The following is a 25972-nucleotide window of genomic DNA, read 5'->3' on the forward strand; positions in this document are numbered from 1 at the left end:
AATCAATTACCAGGAACTTAGTGGCTTCCTGACTACCTCCCCTACTTCTTTCTGCACATTCCTTTTTCTTTGGCCATAAATATCCTGCCTCTCTCTTCAGGGACCCTTGGTATCACATTTGACCTGCCCATAAAGTCCAGGACAATCTTCCCATCTCAACATCCTTATTTTAATTATATTTTCAGTGTCCCTCTTGCCATGTCAAGTTACACATTTCTAGGTTTCATGGACAGGATGTGGACTTCTGGGGCAGATACTCTGCCCACCACACCAATGTTAGGCCCAAACTCTTTCAGACTTTTATTTAAATGTTCCAAGTACTCAGCAGAAATTTATTTCTGCCTTCCTGCCTCAGTTTCGGCATCAATTTTCAGTAGGACCTCTTCTAGCCCCAGAATGGCTCCTCTTCCTGCTTTTGCAGTTTCTTCTAGTTATTCTTCTTGAAAATCTTTTTAGGTTGTCTTCATTGCCAGTCAAGGATCTTTACTGTCTTGATTTCCTGAGGCTGTTTGTGAGGAAGACCATTTTAATATTCAGTTCCATCTTATAATAATAGTAGGCCATATTGTTGTGCTTTCTTAAAAATACATTTTACTGTGCATAGTTGGGTTTTACAACATGAGGTTTTTGATTTAAATTTATTCAAAATGTACTGTTTGGGGTACAAAGAGAAAGGAATGTTCATGAAAACTCCTTAAAATGTCTTTCTATACTGTCAAATGTAGAGATGAGTATGTTCTGTATACTTTTATGAAAGTAACTCATGTAATCAGCATGGAGTATGTGAGATCTTTGTGACTCAAGGGCTGTCCAGAAACCTGCCTGATTACATGATTCCTAAAAGAAGGACAGCATGTCCTAACTGCTGCGAAGAGCAGCTCCTCTCTCCTTTTCTTTCAGGTTAGTAGGGAGGGTCTCGGGCCTCTGCTGTAACCTAGCCCACAGAGATGAGAGTCCCATAAACGGAGAACTGTTCTTCTTCCCATGGTGGGGCCTCAGGACGGGGTCGGCGGACGCTGCTGTAGACTGAGATGCTGATGGCCCTCCCTTGTCTGGAGGGCAGTGGCTAGCTGTCAGTCAGGTCTTGCTGTGCGTGTCTCAGAGCCTGGGGTGAGCAGAAGGGATTGACTTGGTGAAAGTGAAAAGAGGAGGTGATCCCCAGGAAGGGAAATCCGTGAAGATGGACGTTTCCTGCAGATCCAAGGGGAGGGACATTCCAAATACAGAAGAATCTGTGACTCAATTTCAGCAACCTCTGTCTCTTCTGGTTCCCAAGAAGCAGAGGGCCTTATGTAATCAAAGGATCAGACTTGAGAAAAAAGAAACAAAGACTGGGGAAGTACCTGCGAAGGGCAAGAGGGACAGCACAGAAACAGGCTGAGTGTCCCCAGGACTGGGATTCACAGATACTGGATTCCCATATCTGTGTACCAAGCAGAAGGAGGAAAACTGTACAGGAAGAAAGACTGCCACACAGCTCCATGACCGTCATGTTGTGGAGTCTCCAAGCCACAGCTGCCAATTGGAGAAATCCTGTGCCAGTCAGGAATGAGCCAGCATTAACTCTCATTAACATTCCCGTTGAATTTGTTTAACTCTGAGCTACCCTGGGGGGCATGGCCACAGCACCCAAGGACTGCAGGCAGGGGCTGTCAGTCATCTGTGTCCTATACAATGGGTTCTTAAAATGACACCTAAGAGGAACACCTGTGTCTGCCAGTTATCCCCTGGATTTATCCATATCCATGTATTCATGCTCATTCAGGGAACAACCTCAAAAGGATTTTAATTTGATTTCTTTATATTTCCTAACAACATTCCTATGTGATGTACTCAAGACCATCATAATCTCTATAATGAACACTATAACAACATTTAAGTGTAAACAATGTTAATTTTATAATTAAAAGAAATTATATAAATAGAGTCCTACAACATACATTGAACATTTTCAGTCAAAATCACATTTCTAATATTTGATGCACAAAGCTATTGTCCGTGCATTCTTGTCGCTCTCAGATGTGCTCTTGTAAGCATTTACGAGGATGTAGTTTTCTATTGCTGATTGTGAGATCTCTCCATTATCCATTCTCATTTTAGTATAAACTGGTTTAATAAGTTGACTTCTTAATCCAAATGCCCAGTAAAGGTATACCATGTTGGGGCACAGTAGATGTTTCTGTCTGCCTAAGAAAAGAGAGAGGGCAGCCATATTGATCTCACATACAGAACACTTTGGAAAACAGAACAAATTTCCTTGCCTCCCTTCAAGCAAGGTGAGGCTGTGTATTGTGAATGTTAGGATAGGTCTGGGTACTGAGAGCAGCAAGAAGACCCCAGAGGGTTATAGCTACAACAGCTGCTTATTTTAATAGCTGCAGAATAAATTCAGCCTACTTTATCAGCATTATTTGTCTTTATAGTTCATTCAGTACTATTGTAATGGTGGCTGAGTAGGAATCAGGTTAGGCATGAGAATAACTTCTGAGTGGATGCTCACAACACGTTTTATTTTCCTACAATTCAATAGACAACTTCATATTTCACAACCTAGTGCCTGACTCATTAGACCTTCATGAAACATTGTGTACTCACATGACTGAAAAATCAGTTCAGCCTTAGAACTAGATTTCTGAGTCTTCCATTGCCGTTCGTTGGCTGATCTTGGAGACCCGGAGCGTCTGTGTTTGCCTCGGGAGTGGAAGTCAGTCACCATGCTTCATTTCCGAGTTCCTGGCAAGCCTTCTCCACTTTTGGCCTTTCACATGCCCTAGGCTCTACCTGCAGTGCTTTTATCCCTGTTTGTCTGACAGTTCTCTTGTCCTTTCAGTTTTGTTCTTCAGTCATGAAAGAATGTCAGCTGTCATTCCACTTCAACCTATTCCAGTTCCCGTCCGAATCTCACACATTGACCCAGTTTGATATGTATGATGATTTACTGTCCCTACTTTTACCAAATCCAAAGATCTTTAACCACTGAAATTATGCGTTAAATACCTTTGAACTTGTTATTTATTAAATTTGTTTTTATCGTATATGTTTTCCAAAAAAAAGAACATAGAAGGAGTCAAAGAGCTAACCACAGCTGCTGTCCTTCAATGTCCACTGGCCTCTGAACAATCTGAGCTACTAGAACCAAATAGCATGATATTATTGAATCCTCATAATTGCAAAGAACAAGAGCCCCTCTGCATAAAGTTGCTTTCCGTTGGTCCTAAAGTTCATGAAAACACTTGTGGCAGACTTTACTTGCATAGTCAGTAGCATGAATTCATCCTTAATTAACAAGTATTTATCAAGGACTTATTAAATACCTTTGGATGCTTCATTTTGCTAATTTGAGGAGAGAGAGCAACAGTGGGAGTAAAAATTAGCATTACTTGTTTACCATGTGGTAGGAAGACAGACCAGTAAATAGCTCATGGCCTCCTGGGCTTCCCTGAAATATGCCTGGTATTGCTCTATATCGGAGCCCAACTGGGATAAGCAATGATTAAGGAAAACTTCCTTGAGGAGGTGACTGATTACTGATGTTGGAAAGAAATTTTGCAAACCACGTGGAAGTTAGCCAAATGTGGTTTGGTATTTGTTAGTCAGCTCTCTATTGCTATGACCATAATATCTGACAAGAACAGCTTAGAGGAGGGAAAATTCAATTTGACTCAGGGTTCCAGAGATTGCTCTGAGCCCAAGATGAGGCACAGCATGGTGGAGAAATACTGCTCCTTTCATGGTGGCCAGGAAGCTGAGAGAGGGCAGGGGAAGGCCCTGCAGAGAAGATGCACCCTTCCACAACACCCACAGCGACCTACCTCCTCCAGCCATGCCCCACCTGCCTCAAATGAGGATGGATGGATGAGGTTACAGCTCTCACAATCCAATCATTTCACCTCTGAATATTCTGGCATTAACTTAGGGGCTTTTGGAGGACACCTCATATCCAAACAAAAGAGGGGACCAGGGCAGAGGGTTTTACAGGCCCTGGAGTGGCATGTGCACATGTGCAGAGACCCGGGTGCAAAGGAGAACAAGGCTTTCTCAGACACTCTGAGAGCCTTTGAGCAGGGACTTGGCCCGGAGCGGACTCATACTGAGGTTAAGGAATTACGTATTATTCCCAAGAAGATAGAAAGTTGTGCAAAGTTTGATGTCAGAAATTCCCTGGGTTCTGTTGGTAATTTTGAAATGGCAGAGAATGCACAGTACAGATGTAAAGACCAAAAGGAAGAGCCAGGCCAGAGAGGCTACTTGGCCTGTGGAGTAGAGGTGGTTCTGGCAGCGACATCATTGCTCCCACGGGGTTGCCGATCACCCGTTTCCATCACAGCAGAGAATGAGCACAGAATCATTTCATCTAGCCCTTTCTCTTCATGAACTGCAACAAAACCACCCAGCATGCCTCTGAAGTGAAGGAACTTTTGTATATTTCAGTTGTCCTATAGGAAAGTAGCTTTAATCATGGAATTTATTTCTCTTTCAAACTTTTGTTAGAACTATCCTATGCTTGGATCTTCAATGAATATCCATCGTTTGTTGAAGAAGATAGTCGGAGATTTGTCTCTCAAGAGACAGGGCACCTCTACATCGCTAAGGTGGAGCCCTCTGATGTGGGGAATTACACCTGCGTGGTGACCAACACAGTGACGCACGCCAGGGTGCTGGGCTCCCCGACGCCTCTGATGCTGCGCTCTGACGGTACGGAGTGTTTCGGTGTCCTCTGATGGAAATGGTCCTGACTTCAGGGAAACAGAAGCAAGGAAAAGTGAAAAATATATCTGGAAAAATGATCACTTTGAGGGGAGGCAAAGGTTTTTTATGAGTAGGTAACAGAAATACTTAAATCTTAGGTCCTTGTACACAGTCCTTACCCAGGTCCAGCTTCGTAGCTTTCAGAGACCACTGCAAAATGGAATCAGGAGTCCTTCATTTAAAGATGATGAAGAATTTCAAGATGGCAGCAGGAGCATTAAAACAGGCCCCAGGACCCTGAGCTGGGAGCCAGGCTGTGTTCCCATCAACCCCAGGAAGTCACCCGCTCTGATTTAACAGCCAGAAGTTCTTAAAGCTCTTAGTATTTTGTTTGAGACTAAAAAGCATCACTGAAAAAAATTAAAAATCTGCTTCATCAACACCTTGATGGCTGCTATTTAAGAGTCTTGGAGAAGCAGTGGGAGCAGATTTACTGCCCCTTAGCTAGGTAGCCATTTGAACTAAATCACATCTGATACGGCACAGCACCACATCACCAAGTATGGAAACACCTTCCGGTTCCTTAAAATTGAGTTTGACCTTTCCTGTTTATTAAGTCCCTATTTTTTGGCTTCAGGGAGCCATTTAATAAATTTAAAGTTGGTGTCTGTGCTACCAGGGTACCAGGAAGTACATTCTCCGATATAATTTTTGTTCCTTAGGAAGTTTCAGGAAGTCTCAGTGCATTCATTGTTTATTTCAGTTTGACTAGAAATGTCTACATTGAATACAGATTCATAGAAGCCTCCCGTTTTCTACAATATAAAACACAGAGTGTTTCCTGTAATGGGACAACTTATAAATACTTATGAATCTGCAAATCCCAAATTCTTAAGTGCTCATTAATATTGTATGCTTGAGCCAGGTTAGCACCAGTAAGTAATTTAAATCACTACAAGAAACTGGTTCAGAATAGAGCAAAAGAAAATTTTGTTTAAGAAAACAAGGCAATTTCAAAGCAGCACTATTAACTTAATATTCTGGATTTATAGGTGTGATGGGTGAATATGAACCCAAAATTGAAGTTCAGTTTCCAGAAACTCTTCCAGCAGCTAAAGGTTCAACTGTGAAATTGGAATGTTTTGCCCTTGGAAAGTAAGTTTTGTCTTGTTCATTCTGTATGCTATACTACTGGGTTGCCGTAGAGATTGGGGTGGGTTCTGACTGACTCTCCTCTACTTTCTAAAATTCACTTACTTTTAGAAGGAAGGGAATAATTAAATGCAGGAAAAATTATGCATATATAATGTAACTTGAAAATTTCAAGATAATTTGGAGAAAATGACTGTGCTTGCCTAATTTCATAAACTAAAATGGTTCTCTTGTTCATTTGTTGTGTTCTGTATTTAGGCTTTATTTTTTGTCTTTCTGTAAACTGTGAATTTAGTCAAGAAAAATGCAGTTTCTTTTTGTTACAATATCAGCTTCAAGAGTTAAATCTTTACGCGTCATGTATGTAATTGACAACTGGAAGTGTTATACGTTTGAACACTGTGCCTTTGGATCTATTTTAATGAAAGCTTTCTTTTTTGCAGTCCAAAGGCTTCCAGAAAATAGCAAACCAATTGATGATTTTCTTCTTAGCCCTGTACCTCAGATTAACTGGAGAAGAAGTGATGGAATGCCTTTCCCCAGCAAAATCAAACTGAGGAAGTTCAATGGTGTGCTTGAAATCCCCAATTTCCAGCAGGAAGATGCTGGCTCCTATGAATGCATTGCTGAGAATTCTCGAGGCAAGAACGTGGCTAGAGGGCGTCTCACCTACTATGGTGAGCATCCACTTAGGCAAATTGGATTTGTAATTTCTGTTCTTGTTTTAGAGGTGGGGGGAAGATTGTAACAATCTCAATATTTAACTTGTTCTGCATTTTATTCTCATTCCGTTAAATGAGGATAGGCATCTATCAAAGCAGAAAGGAATTAAAAAAATAAAAATATGCAATAAGTTGGGTACATATTCATTTTGCATTTTAAAATGATTCATATGGTAATGAAGTTTTCATGCCTTTTTAAGAATGACCTTTCATACCCTTAAGTACATTAGAGAGAGATCTCTTTTCTGCCTGCTCTCTTCTCTATGAAAGGAGGTTTTATAACTTTCTTTATTGTCTTTTTCTAAGAAGAAAAAATTGCCTACAGGGAAGAATTGAAATTACTGTATTAGACAAACCAAATAAACTCAGAATCTTGTTGAGTTTCAGTATTATTTTATCCTGTCCAATAATGTATTTGTACTCTATTTGCTGCCTTTAATTTGTAATCACATTTATTTGATGTACTATTCAATTTGGGTAAGGAAAGAATAATAATGTTACCCTTATTTGGAGTCTTTTTGGAGGAAAATTAGATTGTCTTTTTCAAAATTTGTTTCCACATTCCTTTTGTTTAAAAAAAAAAGCCCCTTGGTTTTGATGAAAATATGATTTAGGAAGTATAAATACATGATTTTATAAATTGCACCTGTAAAATATGTGTAAATATAAGCTCAGTGAATACGTATTTGCAATCTAATCATTAGAGACATTGTAAAACTAGTGCGAATTCACCAATTTTGTGAAAGGCAAATTGCATTATGGTCTGTTTGTTTTGAAAACTGAGAACTGAAGCAGTTTGCAGTGACGACTTGGATAGCATGCACAGATGTTGCAGGGATGAGCGTGTTTACACAGACAATTATTGAAATGATAGGGCATCTCCTGGTCCCCATCAAAAATCCAAAGTCTGCAAGAGCATTAGCTCTGAGGAGATTCATACTTGTTATCTTGCTGTGAGCTTTTATGATTTGTCAGAAACAAAATGCAGACCTGGACTAGTAGCCTGAGTCCTTCTGTCTCATGACTCTCTTCCGGTGACATGATGAGTTGGATATGGAGGGAAGTGTCCCAGGTGTTCAAGTTTGGATTGGTGGATGATATGGAAATGGTCAAGGTGGCAAGGAGAAGGTGAGCCCTTAACTTATGAGGCTGTACAGCTCAAGCGCACCCACAAAGCAAGTCACCTTTTGCCCTACATAGTCTAGTTCCTTTTTTCTGAGTATCTGCTAACTACTAGGGACAGAAGTGATCCTGGTAAGAGTGCACAGCGTAGTCCGGCTGTCTTAGGGTTTCAGCAGTGTCTTTACCTCTCTGTTGCAGAATCCTTGCTTAAATCATAAAGCATTGTATGCCTTAGATGATAGGAAATAGGAATTTATCGTCAGACCGTGGCTCAGTCGCTCTTATTTTTTCTTTTCTGCCCTTATCTGTCCTGTTCCTTTCTCCACAAGTTTGCTTCTGTTATATATAATCCAACGTGGCCACCAGCAGTGAGCAGCAGACCAGTCGCTCTTCAGACTTCCTCTGTCCATGGTGTCTAGCCAGCCCCTCTCCCATCTCTTTGGCTGTATGGTCACCCATCAAACAATCACTGCAAGGGAAACTGAATTAGACAATTTAAGATCCTCCTTCTGGAACACAGTATAAGATCGAGTTTCCTTAGAGTTTATGGGAAAGGTGAAGCAAAGAGAGAGGGAAAACATGAGGTTGTTTTAGGAATAAGAAAAAAAAAAGAAATTAATGCACAATGGAAAACCAGTAACATTTGCTATACTTCATAATGTGATACATACCTAAGAAATTAGAAATTAGAGACATAGAGAGTTTCATATAAGTTTGCACATAATTTTGGCTTAAGATAACATTCAATAAATGCCACATAGTTCTTTGGTTGTCTGTTCTAATATTTCATGTAAAACACAGTCTGATAGAATATTGGGATCTCGTGATGGATAAGGGAGGAAACTATGATTAATGTGACAGTTGTAATCTCAGGGTTGGCTTGGTCCAGCAAATTATCCTCCCATTTGGACAAGAAGAATACTAATATGGACATTGCTTGGAAATTTTTGCTGGAAACTCAAGTCTCTGTCAAAAATCTCACCCGTGCATCTATTTGCAATCTCATTCCATCTCAGGATGGTAATTCCTGAAAAAGGAAAATGTGTTGTAATATAAAGTGGAGAGAAATGATTTTGGACTGAACTATACTTCATATTGGGCAAGTAGTTTATATAAAAATAAAAATAATAAAAAAAAACAAGAAAAAACTTAGGCTGGTACATTTTCAGTAAAAGCTAAATAGCCCTCGTTTCACTTCAATTTCATTTACAAAAAAGCAATTTTATGAGATAGAAATAGAAAGACAAATCTTCCCATGGTCGCAATTAAATAGAAATAGATAAACTGTTTCTCCATATGGAGGATGCAAATGTGACTCCAGCAGTACACGTCACATGCATAATGCAATGTGAAACCAGTAAGACATCTCACCTCCCAGTTCTGGATCTAAGATGCAAGCTGAGACTTGGCTGAACACAGTGTGTATGTAGAGTGGCTTCCATGGCAAGTGGTGTGTATTGCTTTCATCTGCAAAAGAACTTCCAAATACCTTGTAAAACATAAATGAAAATGATTAATCTACTTGATCCAACTGATTTGCATACATAATCTGATGTTGCATCAGTTTCTTCTTTTTTCTGGTAAAATTATCATATGATTCATACTAAACCAATATATCCATCTTTCTCTGTTTCATTTTATTCACTCAGAGGTTCCTGAGATGTTCACTGGTTTGTTTTTAATTAAAAGTTATTTCTAACTTGAAGGAAAAATTTTTTACTCAGCTATGGAAATTCCTCTCCTATGGAAATTCATATTTAGTTCCTAATTAAGACCAGCATTTTGCCATCAATCACTTATTAAGTTGTCATCACTTGTGATCTCATGATTCAGAAATACACTTGAAAAAAAATCAACTTTGTCTACCTATGTTACTCTTTATTAATAGATACCTGAAGAATATCATGCAAATCTCAGTTTGGAAAACAGAGGAAGCATAAGGAATTTGACTTAGGGAATGAGAGATCACAGTATCCATCTTCAAATCTGGAACTATTTCATATGGCCACTCAGTAGATACTTAGCAAATTAAGCATGACTGACTTCTTGGCTCACTTTAATCTGTTACTTGGAGCCCAGTGTTCATTTATAATTACCTGGATAAAGTATTTATTTTTTATTTGCTGGACTGTTCAGATCTTTTCTTTTTCTCTTTATAGCCAAACCTCATTTGGTTCAGCTCATAAAGGATGTGGAGATGGCTGTGGAGGACAGTCTTTACTGGGAATGCCGAGCAAGTGGAAAGCCCAAGCCCTCCTACCGGTGGTTGAAGAACGGAGACACCCTGGTGCTGGAGGTGAGCAACTGGCCTGTCATTCTGCCCTGGACCTGCTCTGTCTTACCTGAGTGCTTTCTCTAGTTCCCACTACCAGATGGTGGTTTGCACTTTTCATTTGTATCTCATGAGTGAGACACAGGGAATAATAATCCAGTCCAGTACCCAGTCTGCCAATGAGGAGATATTTGCAACTTTGCATGTTTTTATTGGCTAAGGGTGATTTGTGGTTTTGTGAAGCTAGTCTATAAAATAATACACTATTATTTTGGTATTGAAACTAGAGAAGGTCTTTCTTTAATCAAATATAGAATGTTTTCCTCTTTCTCAACTTGTATGGCCTCTGGAGTTTAATTGTATCTATTACTTGGTTAACCTGTTGCCTGAGCACTTACTTTAGATTTACCTTCCCTCTCTACCTATGTAATCTTGGCTCTTTTTTTTCTTGTACTGAGCCAATTATGGTCTTTTGCATTTCTAGACATAATTATTCGTACTTCTTTTTAAAAACCTGGTAAATATGTGTGTTTCCAAAAACCCTTTTTATAATGCAATGAATTTATAATTTTTCAACTCACAAGATTTTAAAAAAACTGTAGTGAAAATCTTTCCAGTTGACAGAATGGAATATCTTTTAAAGTCTGAAACTTCAACATGGGTTAAAAAATAAAACGACTGACATATTTTAGTCATTTAGTATTTAGTATTTATTTTACTGGATTTAGTATTTATTTTACTAATATACTTTTGGGGAGTTTGATGCTTATTCATATTTCCAATGTGTCTTTCACATTTCAAAGAAGGAAAAGGTTCAATTTCAAATGAGCCTGCCTAATACACTGAGGAAAAGCTTGTGTTATGTGTGATTGAAACAGTAGTGAGTAGTGCTCATTTTTCTTCTGAAATTTTGCTTATGCGCAAGTTATTTTTGTTATTGTCTAGGAGAGAATACAGATAGAAAATGGTGCCCTTACAATATCAAACTTAAATGTGACTGATTCTGGCATGTTCCAGTGTATCGCAGAAAACAAACATGGCCTCGTATATTCCAGTGCCGAACTCAAGGTTGTCGGTAAGACTGATTTTTCTCTGCTCTTAATTGTTCTTAAAAGAAATCCTCCCTTGTTGCCAGAAACTGAAATATGTGCTTTACATATGAGATTCCAGTATCTAGTAACACAGTGTAAAAACATGATTATTGGGGGTTTCTAACCAAAGCATACATTTGAATGATTTCTAAGGAAAAGCAGCACCGATGGCCAAAATTAAAGACCAAAAGTTGAAGTAAATCCACAGAAGGAAGAAAGTGTTGGCGGGACTTGTCTCTGTCCAGCTCCAGTATTGTGAATGAGGGATTGCTTCTAAGAGTGAAAGTGATTTGGGCCTTTGCTGTCAATGGGCCATGAGAGCAGATACCAGCATTTGAATCAGTGCTGTCTGATTACAAAGGGGTTGCCTTTGTCTTTATTAGCATCAAACACTGGGTGCACTGAAGTCTTAATTAGTCAAGGCTTCACTAACTGAATTATGAATTACTTTTTTCCTGTTGCACTTTAGATATAAGAGGAGAAATAATGTTTTATCATGTTTAGGACAGTTTTCCAGTAGGACACTTATATTGCAAAAGATTGAAAATTTGACTATTTATCCTATTTTAGTGTAGCATAAAATAGACAAGGAAAGAAGGAAGGGACGTAGGAGGAAGGAATTAAAGAGGGAGGAAGGAAAGAATTCATCAGTTCATGCAATTAAAATGGAGACTGCAGATTTCAGCCTAACTTGATCCAGGGTGCAAATGTCATCACTGGTATTAGGTTCAATGGGATGTTTCCCAAGAAATTGAGTTTATTATCATTGTCAGTCTAGAGTACAAAAATGATAGCTTTCTTAATAGCTTAAGCAGAAGCCATAGCCCTGCATGTCATTGGCCTCATGTAGCCTAATTTGAGTCATTATGCATCTGTTTGTAGCTGACCAATCTGTGTGCCCAGAAGGTAACAAGGCCCTGGATTGGGTTAGCTCAGTGACTCTCAATAGAATGCAGATTTGCTCCAGGGTATATTTGGAAATGCCTGGAGATACTCTTGGTTGTTGTAACTAGGGGGAGCGACAGGGCCCTTATATGATATTAGCATTTGGTGGATTGAGTCCAAAGAGGCTGCCAGTGCTCCTGCAGTGCACAAGACTGCCCCCTGCACAAATGGTTATCCAAGTGCTATGCCCTGGAGGTCAGCAGAGACAAGCCCTGACTTTGTCTTCATGGAGTGAACTTTTAAAAGCTTTCTGTACTAAGTGATTTCCTTTAGTTCAATGAGCTAATTTAAGTCTTCACAGTCAACACTAAAAATTCCTGTATAAAGTAATTGTTTCAAGATTTAGGGCCTGCCCCAAACACCACAGCACACATTTCTTTTTTAACATTGAAACCCCATCTGTGGCACATAGTAAATCAAATAAATCCAGCGCCAACATCTTGCCTGTCACGTTAAATCTAAAAATGGCTGTGCTGTCAACCTTTCTGATTTACAGGAAGTTAAAAACATGATCCAGTGCTCATTAAATCGATGGTCTGATTCTCATTTTCTCTCTTCTTTCCTCCTTTTTAGCCTCTGCTCCAGATTTTTCAAAGAACCCAATGAAGAAGTTGGTTCAGGCCCAGGTGGGCAGCCTGGTGAGCCTGGACTGTAAGCCCAGGGCCTCCCCCAGGGCGCTGTCTTTCTGGAAGAAGGGGGACACAGTGGTGCAAGAGCAAGAAAGGTATCTCTTGTCCACACAAGTGCTAGCTGACTTCCTTCTCGTGCTCAGTGAGGTCACAGTAGGTCTTCAACAGGAGCTGCCGCACCCTAGCATTTCATGGGCCTGGAGGTGGTCAAGAAGCGGTGCAGTAGCAGTTTTGTTCTCCAGTACTCTTGTGGTGACAGTAGCATGTTGGTGGGATTTGAAAATAGACAAGGCCCTGCCTGATTTCTACCCACATAGAAGGCATTCCGGCAGCAGGGAGCTTCTCCCCACTCCTCTGGGAGCAAGGCAGCATCGTGCAGAACGAAGAGCAGACGATAACATGACACCCGTGCAGAGATATGTCTGTGCACACGCTGCCGTCCCCTTGCTGAGTCCTGCAGAACATGGTCATTTAGTTTCCGCCAAGGCTTACTGGTGTTTGTAATAGCATTGAAATGAAGAGGTAGAAGGAGCTTAGTTAAAAGCACAAGTTCTAGAGCCACAGGGCCTGGCCTTGCATCTTCATTCTGCCTCTTACTAGTTCAGTGAAGCAACCCCATCTTTCTAGGCCTCATTTCCTTATTTGTTAGTGGAAATGATGACAGTTTATGCCTCATGTTGAGAAGATTATATGGACAGAATGCATAAATATTCATAAAGCGCTGAGATCAATCCCTGACACCAAATAAGCATATGTCCTAGCTGTTATTACTATTTATTAAATACTTACTCTCTGCCAGATACTGTGCTCTGAGCTTGCAATAGCAGAATAATAACCCAAAGGGCCCATGTCCTTAACCTGAAACCTTGTGGCTATGTTGCAGTAAGTGGTAGAAGTAATTGGAGTTGAAGGTGGAATTCAGTTTTGCTAATTAGTCAGCTTTAAAAATAGAAAGATTAGCTTGAATTAGTTGGGTGGGTCCAAACTCACCTGAGTCCTTAAAAGAGGAAGAGGAGAGCAGAAGGATGACCGGGGAGATGTGACGATCAAAGGAGCAGCCAGCAGACTGGAGGCACAGGAAGGACCAAAGTGTGTGTGGCTGGCTTTGTAGCTGTACAAGGTGCCACTGGGACGGGAAAGAGGACCTTGGCCCCATGGCCTTCACGGACTGGATTCCAACAAGAGTCCCACAGAGCAAAAACGTTCCAGAGCCTTTAGAAGGAGCTAGGCTCTGCTAACACCTTGATGTTGGCCCAATGAGCACTTTACTGGACTTCTGACTTCCAGAACTATAAGAGAATTCATTTGCTTGGGTTTAGGCAACACAGTTTTTGGTAAATCATTACACCAGCAATAGGAAACTTAATAGGCAGATTGTCTCCTTGAAACATCTTGCAACTAATGAGAAATAGCAAAGTTTAGAGGGATTATGTGATTTGCCTCAAGTCACAGGCTTGTCATCTGACAGTCTGGGTCTGTTTGACTCTAGAGTGAATGAAATCTGAGGACGACTTATACAGGTCTGCTTTTCTAAAGTCACAAAGTCCTCATGCAGGCAACCCCATTGAACTGCTTTCAGATCACGGGCCCAGAGATCTATTTCTGAGTCAGTACTCACCAGCATGGGCAGTCCACCACTCCACGAGAGCAGACACCTTCCTTAAAAGGAAAGCACTGGAGGACCGCACAAAACTGGGACCCAAGTCTATACACCCCGTCCAGCCAAGTGCTGGGCCCCACCGAAGAGACTTCTGGAACAGGACTTTAATTAGTGACTTGGAGTTCAATTTTATAATTTGGTTTAAACAAGTATAGGTTTGCAGTATAAACCAGTTCCTTTGGACTGTGCTAGAAGTTAAGTCTTCTGAATAATTGCTGACTCTTTTGTGGAGACATTTTAGTAGTTTGATTGCATACATGCATTAGACAGCCATTATTTCCTAAGGACTCGTGCATTACACAACAGTAAAGCCACTTGTCCTCACAGTAGTATATAGAGTAGGCAGAGGCTTTTAATATTAATTTTAAAAGGGAATAAAAAGATTAAGAGATTTAGCTAAAGGCATAAAGGAGAGATTTACCCCCACAATGTATAGGGATGGTGCAGGCACAGAGTGTAAGTTCCAGAGTCTAAACGGAAATTTCTAACTTGGACATGTACAACTTCGGTGTCAAGTCAATTATGTGATACCTCTGAACCTTAGTTTTTTCACCTGTTAAATATAACTAATAATTCTGAGCCTCACCTGCTTGTTATAATATAAACATTTAGCATAATGATATTTGTAGATACATTGATCATTAAGGATGAGGTTATGTTACACATTCAGTGTTGAAAGTAGCAATGCTGAAAAGGAGCTTCCTGAGTGGTGGCTGGGTGTTCAGGGCTTGGTTGGTCTCTCTGAAGATAGAAACCAAGTCTGCCTCAACTCAGGCAGCAGGCACTTTGCCCTCGTGCTCTGCCACCATCCTCCCTCATGAATCAAGAAGGCTGCCTGAGCTCCAACCTCCCAGTGACATCCCAGGCAAAAAACAGGGAGGACGATAGACATAGGGGTATACTTTCTCCTTTGTAAAGGACTTCCCCAAAATCCCATTTAACATTTTCCCTTGTGCCTTAGTGATCATAAATTAGTAAATTAGTTCCTGGGCTGTACTGAACAGGAAGAGAAGCTGGGAAGTATAGACTTTTCTTTTTTCCTGGAAGGAAATCACCCAATACAGAACTGGGAGTGCATTTTCTAGGAGAAAGGGGAAAGTGCTTGCCACTCCAGCAGTGTCCCCTGCTAAGAACAGATAGTTCTCTGCCCTTTCCAGGCCGACTGTCCCTCCACTTAGCATTCTGTTTTCTAGCATCTCTGCTGCACATCGTAAGGAGATTTTCAGATACAGAGGAAAAGTTAAGAATAAGAAATGTGTTTAAGGAGAGGGTCCAGAGTGCTGCAGTCCTTCCCGGGACTGAGGTTTGAATTTGTCACTCTCTTTGGACAGCAAAAGCATTGATGAGCCAGGGCCTTGATGCTCAGGGAGAAGGCTGCTAAAAGCAATTGCGGAACAACTGCAGATCTGACTCTTCTCCAAGTTCATGGGAAATCAGAGTAGGCTGCAGCCGTCACTTAGCCGTCACTTGGCATGGAAGCCCCGAGTCCTTCCCTCTTGACTTGGACTACAAGCTTCAGCCAAATCGGGGAAGCTCATGTAATGGTAGATTTGCTGTGGTGGTTCAGTCGCGGGCTGCTCCAACTTATAAATGCCGATTCAAGTCTCATTTGGGGGACAAATGAATTCATTGATGCATTTGAGAATAGAAAGGAAGGTGAAAGTTATGATGGGTTATTTATGATAAGATTTGAAATTCATTTGATTTTTTTCTCATTAGTTAATGACTTGGATGGGTAAACTTGAATTTGTCAAATGAATAAGAAATACATGATAAATAGGAAATCTTTCCCCAGTATAGCTGAGTGGCTATTGACAGAAAAATACATTTCTATTAAGTAAATATTCTACTATACATAGTATCACTCAAAGTTTAAGTCAGATTAAAAAAAAAAACGAAGTTTAAATATTTCCTTTTTGTTGAGGGGGAGTCCCACAAAAATAGATGCGAGATCAGTGGAGTAGAGGAAAGGGATTGAGTGGGTGGAAAGAAGGATAGGGAAGCCAAGAACTGTGGAATGAATCTGATCAAACACTCCTGTGTACCTATATTAACATACCTCAGGGAATGCCTCCTCCTGTATTTATATCCATAATGCACTAATTAAAATACAAGTACCTCGCAGGAAGACCATTAGAGTAGAGGAAGGGGAAGAGGGGGAGGGAGGAGGGGAGGGAAAGGGGACGCATTGTGGACTGAAGGGAAGCAAATCATATCCCATGCTTTATGACAGTGTCAAAATGAACCCCAATGCTATGGAAAACTGTCATGAACCAACAAAAAACCTTTAACATTATGCCTCTTTTTAAGAAATGTAAAACATAAATATATATATACACATAACATATATTTATATATTTTTATGAATTATGTACTTATAAATATTTATGTATTCTATATAATTAATAAACATGATATAAGTCACATAATACATTTGAATGCCTATAATCTACCTGTTTTTAAAGTTTTAATGTCAGCACAACAACTTTGAAATTATGTCAGCCATGGTAATTGGATCTAAGGCAGTGAGTCACTGAAATTACTTAAATTCAGTTTGCAGAAACGAGGGCCGTTACTCTGGAGCACGGAGAGCATGGGTTAGGTTGCGCAAGGATCCCTGCCGGTCAGGTGTGGAGAAGCTGTTCTGAACAGATGCCAGGGCCTACAGTGCAAACAGACAGTCCTGAGCTCTTTGAATTATGTTCCCAAGCATTCATTTGGAAATTCCTTGAGTACCTTCTTTATGGGCCAGGCACTAGGTATTTGTTTTCTATCAGAGAAGGCCACACCACTGTTTGCAGCTTCTCAGTATACAGCCAGGTAGCACAGGACAGGTACAGTAAAATTCAGTTGGCAAGGTTCTGGATATTCAGGAATTGCCCAAGAAGGCTCTTGCTCCAAAGCAGGGATCTGCTCAAGCATTCTGGAGAACAGAGCATCTACAGAAAGACTGGAAAGATGCTAGAGTGCAGGAGAATGCTCCAGGCTGAAGAAATAGCAAAGCACAAAGGCCAGGCATAGAATAAAATCAGCAGAATAAAATCAAAGTAGCAGGCTTATCAGATCAAATTTATGTTTGAGAAAGAGGACCAGGGCAGCAGTGAGTGGATGGGAGCAGGCGGAAGCCTGGCGATTGGAACCCCAGTTAGCAACCATCTACCAGTGTGCACATGAGACAGAGCTAAAGAAATGGAGGTGGGCTTGGAGAGCAGTCTCTAGGAGTCTGAAAGAGCGTAATGCTATAGGATCTAGGTGTTGACTGGATTCGGAAGGAAGCTAGGCCTGGGGGTGAATCCTGGATTTCCATCTCGGGCTTTAGGCATTGTGGTGGGCCCACACTGTGACCAGGAACCTCACAGAAGGGAAGGAGTGAGGTCAAATATGCTGAGCTCCTTTGGGGACTGGTTGATTTTTAAAGTGCATGTTGAAAAGGAACTGCCATCCACAACACACATACCATACCGTACCGTACCTCTGCAGAGAGGGTGGCCTCTGAGAATGTGAAACTTGGGAGTCAGAACTGCAGACATCATGAGCATGGAGACGTGGACATAGTTGTGTTGGAAGGTAGATGTCATTAAGGGGCTCTAGGAATGCATTTTACCCCAGAAGCTGTGCACAACTCAGGTTTTAACTAGAGAGACCTGTTTCTACAAGCTCAGTTAGTAATTGATTTAATAAATAAAAGTCAGTTTAATAATCTGAAAATTCTAGCAGTCAGGATTCAGCAAATATCATTTTTGGATTTTTTTGTTTTGTATTTGCATCCCCCATTATTGGGTTAATTTACTGCATTTTTTCCCTCCCTGTAGGAAGCATTTTTCTGAATAAACAAAAAATGTCTGCCCTTCTGAATCTCTGATAGTATTTCACCAGGTGTTACTGTTTTAATGCAACTCCTTTTACTTATTCACTTGAATTTGTGTGTTTTCAAAATAGAGTCAAATTAAAATTGGATCTTTTGTCTCCTTAAAGGAAAGTAAAATTGAAAAAGACTCTTGGGAATATGAATAGCCCTGACTTGGGAGAAGAAATAGCCAGTTGGCATATTTTAGAGAATGTTTAGCTTTTCTCTGCCACTTAGTGGTACTTAAAACGCATTAGCCAATTATTTTTAAAAAATGAGGGCTTTCATTTGGATGTTATTGCTTATAATAGTAAATATTTTATTGCAATAGCCTCAGTTCAGATGAAAGTCAAAGAATGGCCCATTACATCTAATTAAACACATTAAAATTGTTTCAGATGTTCTGTGCAGCATTTAATACCATAGAAATTTATGTGCTTTTTAAAGAAAGAGTGAAATTTTTTTTTCTAAATTTGAATACCCATAATCCAGGTAGCATTTTTAAAGTATATTAATCAATTCTTAATGCATGTTTTACATATAGTTGGAACTGGCTTTAAAATGCAGTGACTATTTTATGGTATTGGTTCCATTTATATGAAGGTCCTGGAAAAGTTTCAGCGTTAGGGACAGAAAAGAGTGACTGCTGCTTTCTGGAGGCTGGGTGTGGGTGAAGAGGTGGGCGCTTGGGCAGGGGAAGCTTCAAGGGAAAGGAAGCTGTTCTAACTCTTGATTGTGATGGCACTTGTGTTCGTGACTGCTTTTATTTGTTAGAACTCACAGAACTGTAAAGAGTGACTTAAAAACCGTACATAAATTATGTTTTGACTTACATGCAATTTTGCATTCATTTCATCCTGCTTCCATGAGTAGCTCCATATAGCAGTTTAAAAGCTCAAGAGATGCTCTCCCAACTGGTCACTTGTGCCTCCGAGATATCTTGAATAATTTACCAATGGTACTTACAAGCAGAATCTAAACATTTTCCAGGAACCAGGATGATTGTGACAGAGCTGGGACCACTTGGCATTTCTGTCATTACCTTAAAGTTTTGGTGATGATGTTCCTGGGAGGTCTGTTACTCTCCAGCCAATAGTCAGCTGGTACTTCCCCTTGACCACCATCTGACTAGGTAGTCTCTGTCTCTGCCTCTTCCTCTTCTCTCATGTTCCCTGTCTCCCCTGATCACAGTGGAGTCTCTTTTCCCTCCTGTTCTTCAGTTTGCTGCTCCCTACCCGTGAGCCTCCCACACCCCTTCATCTAGGAGCCTGACTCTTTGTCACCTTCCCCTTCACCTCCAAGTACGCATCTGGAGCGCTGCTTCTGCGCTGCTCTCGGGCAGGCGTGAGTGCCCAGTGAGCTCGAGCTTCTCCGCTCAGCTGCACGTCTGAGATCTCAGCTGAGCCTCTTCTCCCAAATGCTTACCAAGTGAACCTCCCACTGTTGAGCTCTGACGCACAGGGGAGGGTGTTATCTAACGCGTACCATGCTGCTGCTCTAAGATACCATGTATTTGTTGATTAGCCATTGATATTCCTCTCCCCTACTTGGAAGGGGAATCCTCCATTCTGTCCACTCCTTTATAGTGCTGGGGACTGTGGACCACACCAGAAACGCACAGAGGAATGAGAATACAGGAGCCCTCCAGGAGCCCAGGGGTTTGGTATGTGGGAAACTAAGCCATTGATCAGGATGGGTAGATTTTATGACTAAGGTGACCCAATAATTTGTTCTACAAACTGGGATACTTTCAAAGGGAAGAGGGGTACTGTTAGTAACTGCCTTCAAGACAGCATGAACGAATGAGGACTGGCTGAGGACACGGGACACTGCTGTCCCGTCCATGAAGCAGGTGCTTCTCCACCTATAAGAGGCACAGAGAAGAGATTCTGTCTCAGCCCTGAGACCTGGAAGAGCACCCCTCTGAGAGGGGCATGTCACAGGAAGCAACGTGGAAGGGAGCAGAGCAGAAGGGGAGGGGGAGCTCCGTCTACACAGAGAGCATGGCTTAGTTAAGGAGTAAGACCACCTAGCTAGCCTTCATTCCAGTTGTGTGATGACAAAGATCATCTCTCATGATCACAAAATCTGGACAGGCTGACGTGGGATCCTTCCCAGTAGACACGCCCCCCTCTCCTTTCAAGGAGGTGAATACTGGAGGAAGATTGTGTGTCTTACAGGGACAATTGAGATTCTAGGGCAGATTTATGCAAAAGCCTCAGAGCGGGGAGAAGAGCCTCCTTCCTGTTCTGATCTCCCCACCTGCACCTCCATGTCACCCATGCTTTTTGTGGGGCTGCACATTAGCCTCGTAACTCCCATTCCCCGTGAGGAGACTAAGAGTGCAGACACACAAGGCATTTGTCATCCAAGGGTTTGGTGTGAGCTGGGCTCACAGAAGGCATTCTGTGGGATCACCTTCTCTCCACATACCCATTCCCCACCTCAGCACATACCTACACAGCTGCCCCACTAACTGCAGGATAGCTGATGTTTCAGTGTGTCTGAATCATTATTTACATAAATCATTCATGCCTAATTGGCATGCAGTATACTAATTGCTTTTCACATTATTCACTGTGTCAGATGAAGTTAAATATTAAGATTCATTTGCTTCTTTATTTAACTTTAGCAGGTGAAAGAAGCAACGCATCAAAGTCATGAAGACATGGGTCACATCTTGGGTCTACCATTTACCAGCCTGTGTGGTTTAGACAAGTTACAAAACCCCTGAGTCTTGGTTTCCTTATTTAAAAATCCTTGACTTGCAGGGTTAGTAAGCCTGTTGGTGCCACTTTCTTGGCACATGCTCTTGGCAAGAGGTGGTCTAAAGAGATTTGTTGTATCTGACAAGCGGAGAAACACAGGGGTTCATTTGGACAAATTATGCAGTACTGTCTCCGTCCCATTTCTTCCTGTCAGTGAAATTTAGTTGCAGAGATAACAATAATGTTTGTAAAGTCCCCAGCTTCCATGTAGGTCCTCAGAAATAAGTACCAGTGCCATTGATACTATTTTTAAAGCTGTTTGATTTTTTTCACAGCATCAGGCCCCTTTAGAGTCACAGACTTGGCTGAACAGAAAGGAAAGCACGTGTCTTTCTCTTTGGGGGCAATCACCTCTTTTATATTTTTCAAATCTTCTTAAGTAAATGAATTCCATGTAGATATTATTTTAAAGACATCACTGACAAATGATCTTTGAAAGTGTATCAACTAAACTTTGCAGATGACCAAGTATCTTTTAAATTGAGATTTCAGATTTTTTTATGGATTATAAAAGTTGGAAACTCTATCAGTATTTCAGTTTTGATAAGGGAAAGCTGATTAATGAATCTGAATGAGACTATCAGAATACACTTCAATCCAGTTTGTTGTAGGAACTGGGTAAGTTAATTGATAGTCATGACCAACTTAAATGTTTTATTTATTCAGAGGATCTTCCCATGCACATTCCTTTAGTCACCCAAACCCCAAAACCCATGTGCACTTGCCCACTGTCTAAACCATTCTCCTTCTTTCTACTCTCAAAATTAAATATATACGTACATATATATGTATTAATGCATTGTATAAAACAAATATCATTGCTACCACTTTTGCATTTTTTCCGCTAACAAGTTAGCAATAGGAATAAACAGGAACTTCCCCTTGAACTACGCATGCTGACTTTTTGACACTATCAGGATAGAGGATGATAGAGCACATACCATTGCCTTTTAAACCACTTTTAAAGGAGAAGAAGCAGATTTCCCTTTACATTCTTCACGTATGCTCTTACAGTTTCCTCTGGCTGGAATCTGTTTCCTTCTCAACCTAGGAAACCCCAGTTCGTGTCTCAAGATCTCTCTTGGTCTTACCTGCCAACAGCACCCCTCCTGAAGCACTAACTGCTCTTTCTGTTTTGCCAGGGCGAGTCCCTCATGTCTGTCTTGTCTGTCAACCCAGGGAACCAACAGTCCTACAGAAAGCAGTCTCACCTGGATCCTGGCAGGGCCCTCACCTTATCCATCCTTGTGCCCCAACTTCTTCTCCATACATGTTTGTTCATGTCAACATTCATTTACTCACCAAGTATTTATTTAGCATCTACTGTTCCCATTAACGATTGCTGCATAACAAATAATCCTTAATGATGTAGCAACAGTCATTTTATTTTCTGTCACAGTTTACATGGGTCAGAAATCCAGGAAAATTGCAGTTGTGTGGACAGTGCCTGCTCAGACTATCTGAGGTGCTGGAGCAAGAGAAGCCAGAAGATTCCATGCCTTCCTCTTTCCTCCTGCTGTCCCAAGACTTCTTGTTTTCTCTATACACAGCTATTGTGGGCTTCCTGCCAAAGGGGTGCCCTCCTGGGGAGCCAGAAGTATTCCTTAGAGCAGCCAAAGGCATGAAAAGTGAGGACTCAGACTAACTAGGTGGAAGCTGAATCACTTAGGCCCCTGAGTTAATTTCCTATTACTGTAACAAACACCTGAGATGATCAGCCTATAAAGAGAAAAGGTTCATTTTGTCCTACAGTTTTAGAAGTTTCTGTCAATCATCACCCATTGTTTTAGACCTTTGGTGAGGCAGCACACCATGATGGCAGCATGTTTGAAGCAAAACCACTCACCTTAGAGTCAAGAAGGCAAAGAGAAGAAGAGAGTAGGGTCCTACAATCCCTTTGAAGACTGTCCTCCTCTACCAAAAGACCTCCCACAAGGCTCCACCTCCTACGGGTTCTACCAACTCCCAATAGCACCACACTGGGGAGCAAGCTGATTCCGCATGGCCTTTAGATGGACCCTTACAATCCAAACTATGGCAGCTCCCAAGACACAGTGCCATTTCCCTGCATTCCATTGGTTCCAAAGATCAAAGGGAAAGGAGCTGGACTCTCCTTCCTCCCTCTCCCAATCTTTGCTGAGGTATACTTGACAGGTAAAGATTGTATATGTTTAAAGAATACAAGGTAATGTTTTGACACACACTGGAAACTGACTGCTGCTATCAAGCTAATTAACATATCCATCACCCCACATAAGTACCATTTTTAGTGCATATGAGAACAGTTAAGAACAACTCTCTTACAAATTTGAAATGTACAGCAGAAAGTTATTAAATATAATCACCATGCTGCACATTAGACTTTCAGAACTTATTCATACCACATAACTGAAACTTTATACTCTTTAACTAATATTTCCCCATTTTGCCCACTCTTCAGCCTCTGGCAACCACTGTCTACTCTCTGCTTTTATGCGTCTGACTTAAAAATTCCACATGTAAGCGAGATCATGCAATATTTGTCTTTCTGTATCAGGACTATTTCACTAAGTATAATGCCCTTAAGGTTCATCCATGTTGTTGCAAATGAGAGGATTTTCTTCTTATGTAGGGTAATGTGTTCATCTGCTGATGGATTTTTTTAAGTACTGAAGATTGAATCCAGGGTCTCATACATGCTAGGCAAGCATTTATTACTGAGCACATCACCAAAACCCACCTTTTTAAAATTCTGTTTTGAAACTGGGTCCCATTAATTTGCCCAGGCTAATTTAGAAATTGTGATTCTCCTGCTTCAGCCTCCCGAGTATCTGAGATTACAGGTGTGGGCTGTTGCACCTAGCTACTATTGGACTTCTTAGTGGAGCAAAATCAGGATGGCTTGGATATGAAGTATTCCCCAAGGAATGGTGAAGGCTTTGTCTCAGTGCAGTGACATTCAGACTTTGGGTGATTGAATCACAGGGATTCTGATCTCATCAGAGGTTTAACCCATTGATAGCTGAATGTACTGTTGGAAAATGGGGAAACGCTAGTCAGGTGGGGCATGGCTGGAGGAAGAAGGTCATTGGGAATATACCCCTGGGAACTACATCTTGTCTCTGGTCCCTCTCATCTCTTCCTCTTTCTGGTCTTCCTGGCTGCAATAAACTGAGCAGCCTTCCTCCACATGACCTTCCACCATGATGATCAGTCTCATCTCAGACCTAAAACTATGAAGCCTGCCTACAATAGACAAAAAGCTTTGGAAAATCATGAGCCAAAATAAACCTTTTCCTCTTTTAATTTGTTCTTCTCAGGTATTTGTCATAGTGAAAAAAGCTAATTCACCAGGAAAAGCCCATGGGTTGGAAATCATCGTAGCCACTTTTGGAAAGTGCAGTCCAAAATATCTACCATGTGATTTGCATTGTTCTGGACTCTGAGGACATAGGATGAATTAAAAAGATATACTCTGTTCTTCATGGGGTTTGCATAAAGAAGAGATAGTATATAAATAAATTTAAAAACATCATTTCTCTAAATGTAAAAGGAAATAAAAATAATAATTATATAGTGTATTTGAAGAAGGCCTTATTAATGGAGTAATTTTTTAATATAAAAATGATCAAGAGGAAGGGCAGTGTGACTAAAGTGCCATGTAAAGTGCCACATGATTTGGGGGAGTAAGAAAACATTAAATTCCAGAGATGAACATCATTGAAGTCTTGGCAAAAAATGTTGGATTTTATTTTAAATGGAATATGAAGTCATTTGAGCAAGAGTAACAGATTCTGATTAAAAGATGACTCTAGCTGCAGTGTGGAGAGTGGGTTGAATAGAAAAAGGAGGAAAGTGACGAATCTGATTAGGAGGCAACTCAGAGTAACTGAAGGATGATTTAGAGTTAGTACAAATGGAGAAGAGGATACTATATATTTGGGAGGTAGAACTGGGTGAATGTGTATCTCAGATTTAAGCTTTTGTATATAATAATCACATTTATGGTTAATTGTGCATGAATTACATGGATCCCCTTTGACCATTAGAATACATATCTCTAAAGGATGGAATGTATTTCTCACACATATTTTTCAAAATTTGTAGTCTTTTTAAGTAGACAATAGATATTTGCTGCAATGGTTTTCATTCTTTCTTGGACAACTTGCCATGTCTTAAATGTATCAATAATTTTTTTAATTTAATTTATTGCAACTGTTCCTTTGAAATATATGAAGTTGATTTTAAGATAGACTTCTACCCTTGAGATCTCCTATTTACAATATGGACAGTGCTGTTTTAGTGTTTTCTCCCCTTCCAGAAGTCTTCCATAGAAGTAGAAGTGAGTGGATAGGTGGATGGATGATGGATGGATGGATAGATGAGTGAATGAATGGATGGTGAATGAATAGATGAAGGGATAGATGGGTGGGTGAGTGGATAGATGGGTGAGTGGATGGATGCTTGGTAGACGAATAGATGGATGGATGGATGGATGCTCAGATGGTAGGTCAAATGGATGGTTGGGTAAGATACAATAGTCATTGCATTTCTATACAAGGATTTTAACAGGTATAATGGTAATGATGATTGCTCCTTCCATATTCTGATGCTCAGTGAGGAGTCATTCAGTTTTTGATATGTTATGTAAGTTCTATCAGGTTGGTACACGTTATGTAAGTTTTATCAAGTTGGTACACTCAGGTCAACTTCTCACTGCCTAGAAAACTAAAAAAAAAAAAAAAAAAAAAAAAATCATTTTGCTCTGTGACCTGTTTTCTACTTTGTGATCTTATTTGTGGATTTTCTAATTCTGTCTTAATCCAGATTTCATTGCTAGGGAAGTTTCTGTGGGAGGATGAGTGTATCTGACCCTTTTTAAATCTAAAATACTTGGGAAAGTCTGTAATTAAGGTAGAATATATAAAAAATTCTGTTTGTAAAAAAGGAAGAGATGATCTTCTGACCTTCTGCCTTTAAGTGCTAAACAAATAAATACCTAATAAATACTAATTTTAGTATAAAGATACTTTAGGCATTGAATTTTCCTTGGTATTTATGAATTTACTTAATTGGAAAAATCATAGTAGTTTGAA

At 40.5% G+C, this 25972-nt stretch overlaps 1 protein-coding gene across 1 annotated transcript in view; it reads left to right on the forward strand.

The window, feature by feature from the left end:
- Positions 1-25972, forward strand: part of Cntn3 (contactin 3) — a 340669-nt gene that overhangs the window by 251705 nt on the left and 62992 nt on the right. Inside the window, exons 6-11 of the mRNA XM_047534744.1 lie at positions 4492-4695; positions 5742-5844; positions 6334-6518; positions 9845-9981; positions 10903-11032; positions 12567-12717. Coding sequence (XP_047390700.1) covers positions 4492-4695; positions 5742-5844; positions 6334-6518; positions 9845-9981; positions 10903-11032; positions 12567-12717 — 910 coding nt within the window. The remainder of the gene's footprint in view (positions 1-4491; positions 4696-5741; positions 5845-6333; positions 6519-9844; positions 9982-10902; positions 11033-12566; positions 12718-25972) is intronic.

This window comes from Sciurus carolinensis, chromosome 19 (assembly GCF_902686445.1).
Source record: "Sciurus carolinensis chromosome 19, mSciCar1.2, whole genome shotgun sequence".
NCBI classification, from domain to species: Eukaryota; Metazoa; Chordata; class Mammalia; order Rodentia; family Sciuridae; genus Sciurus; species Sciurus carolinensis.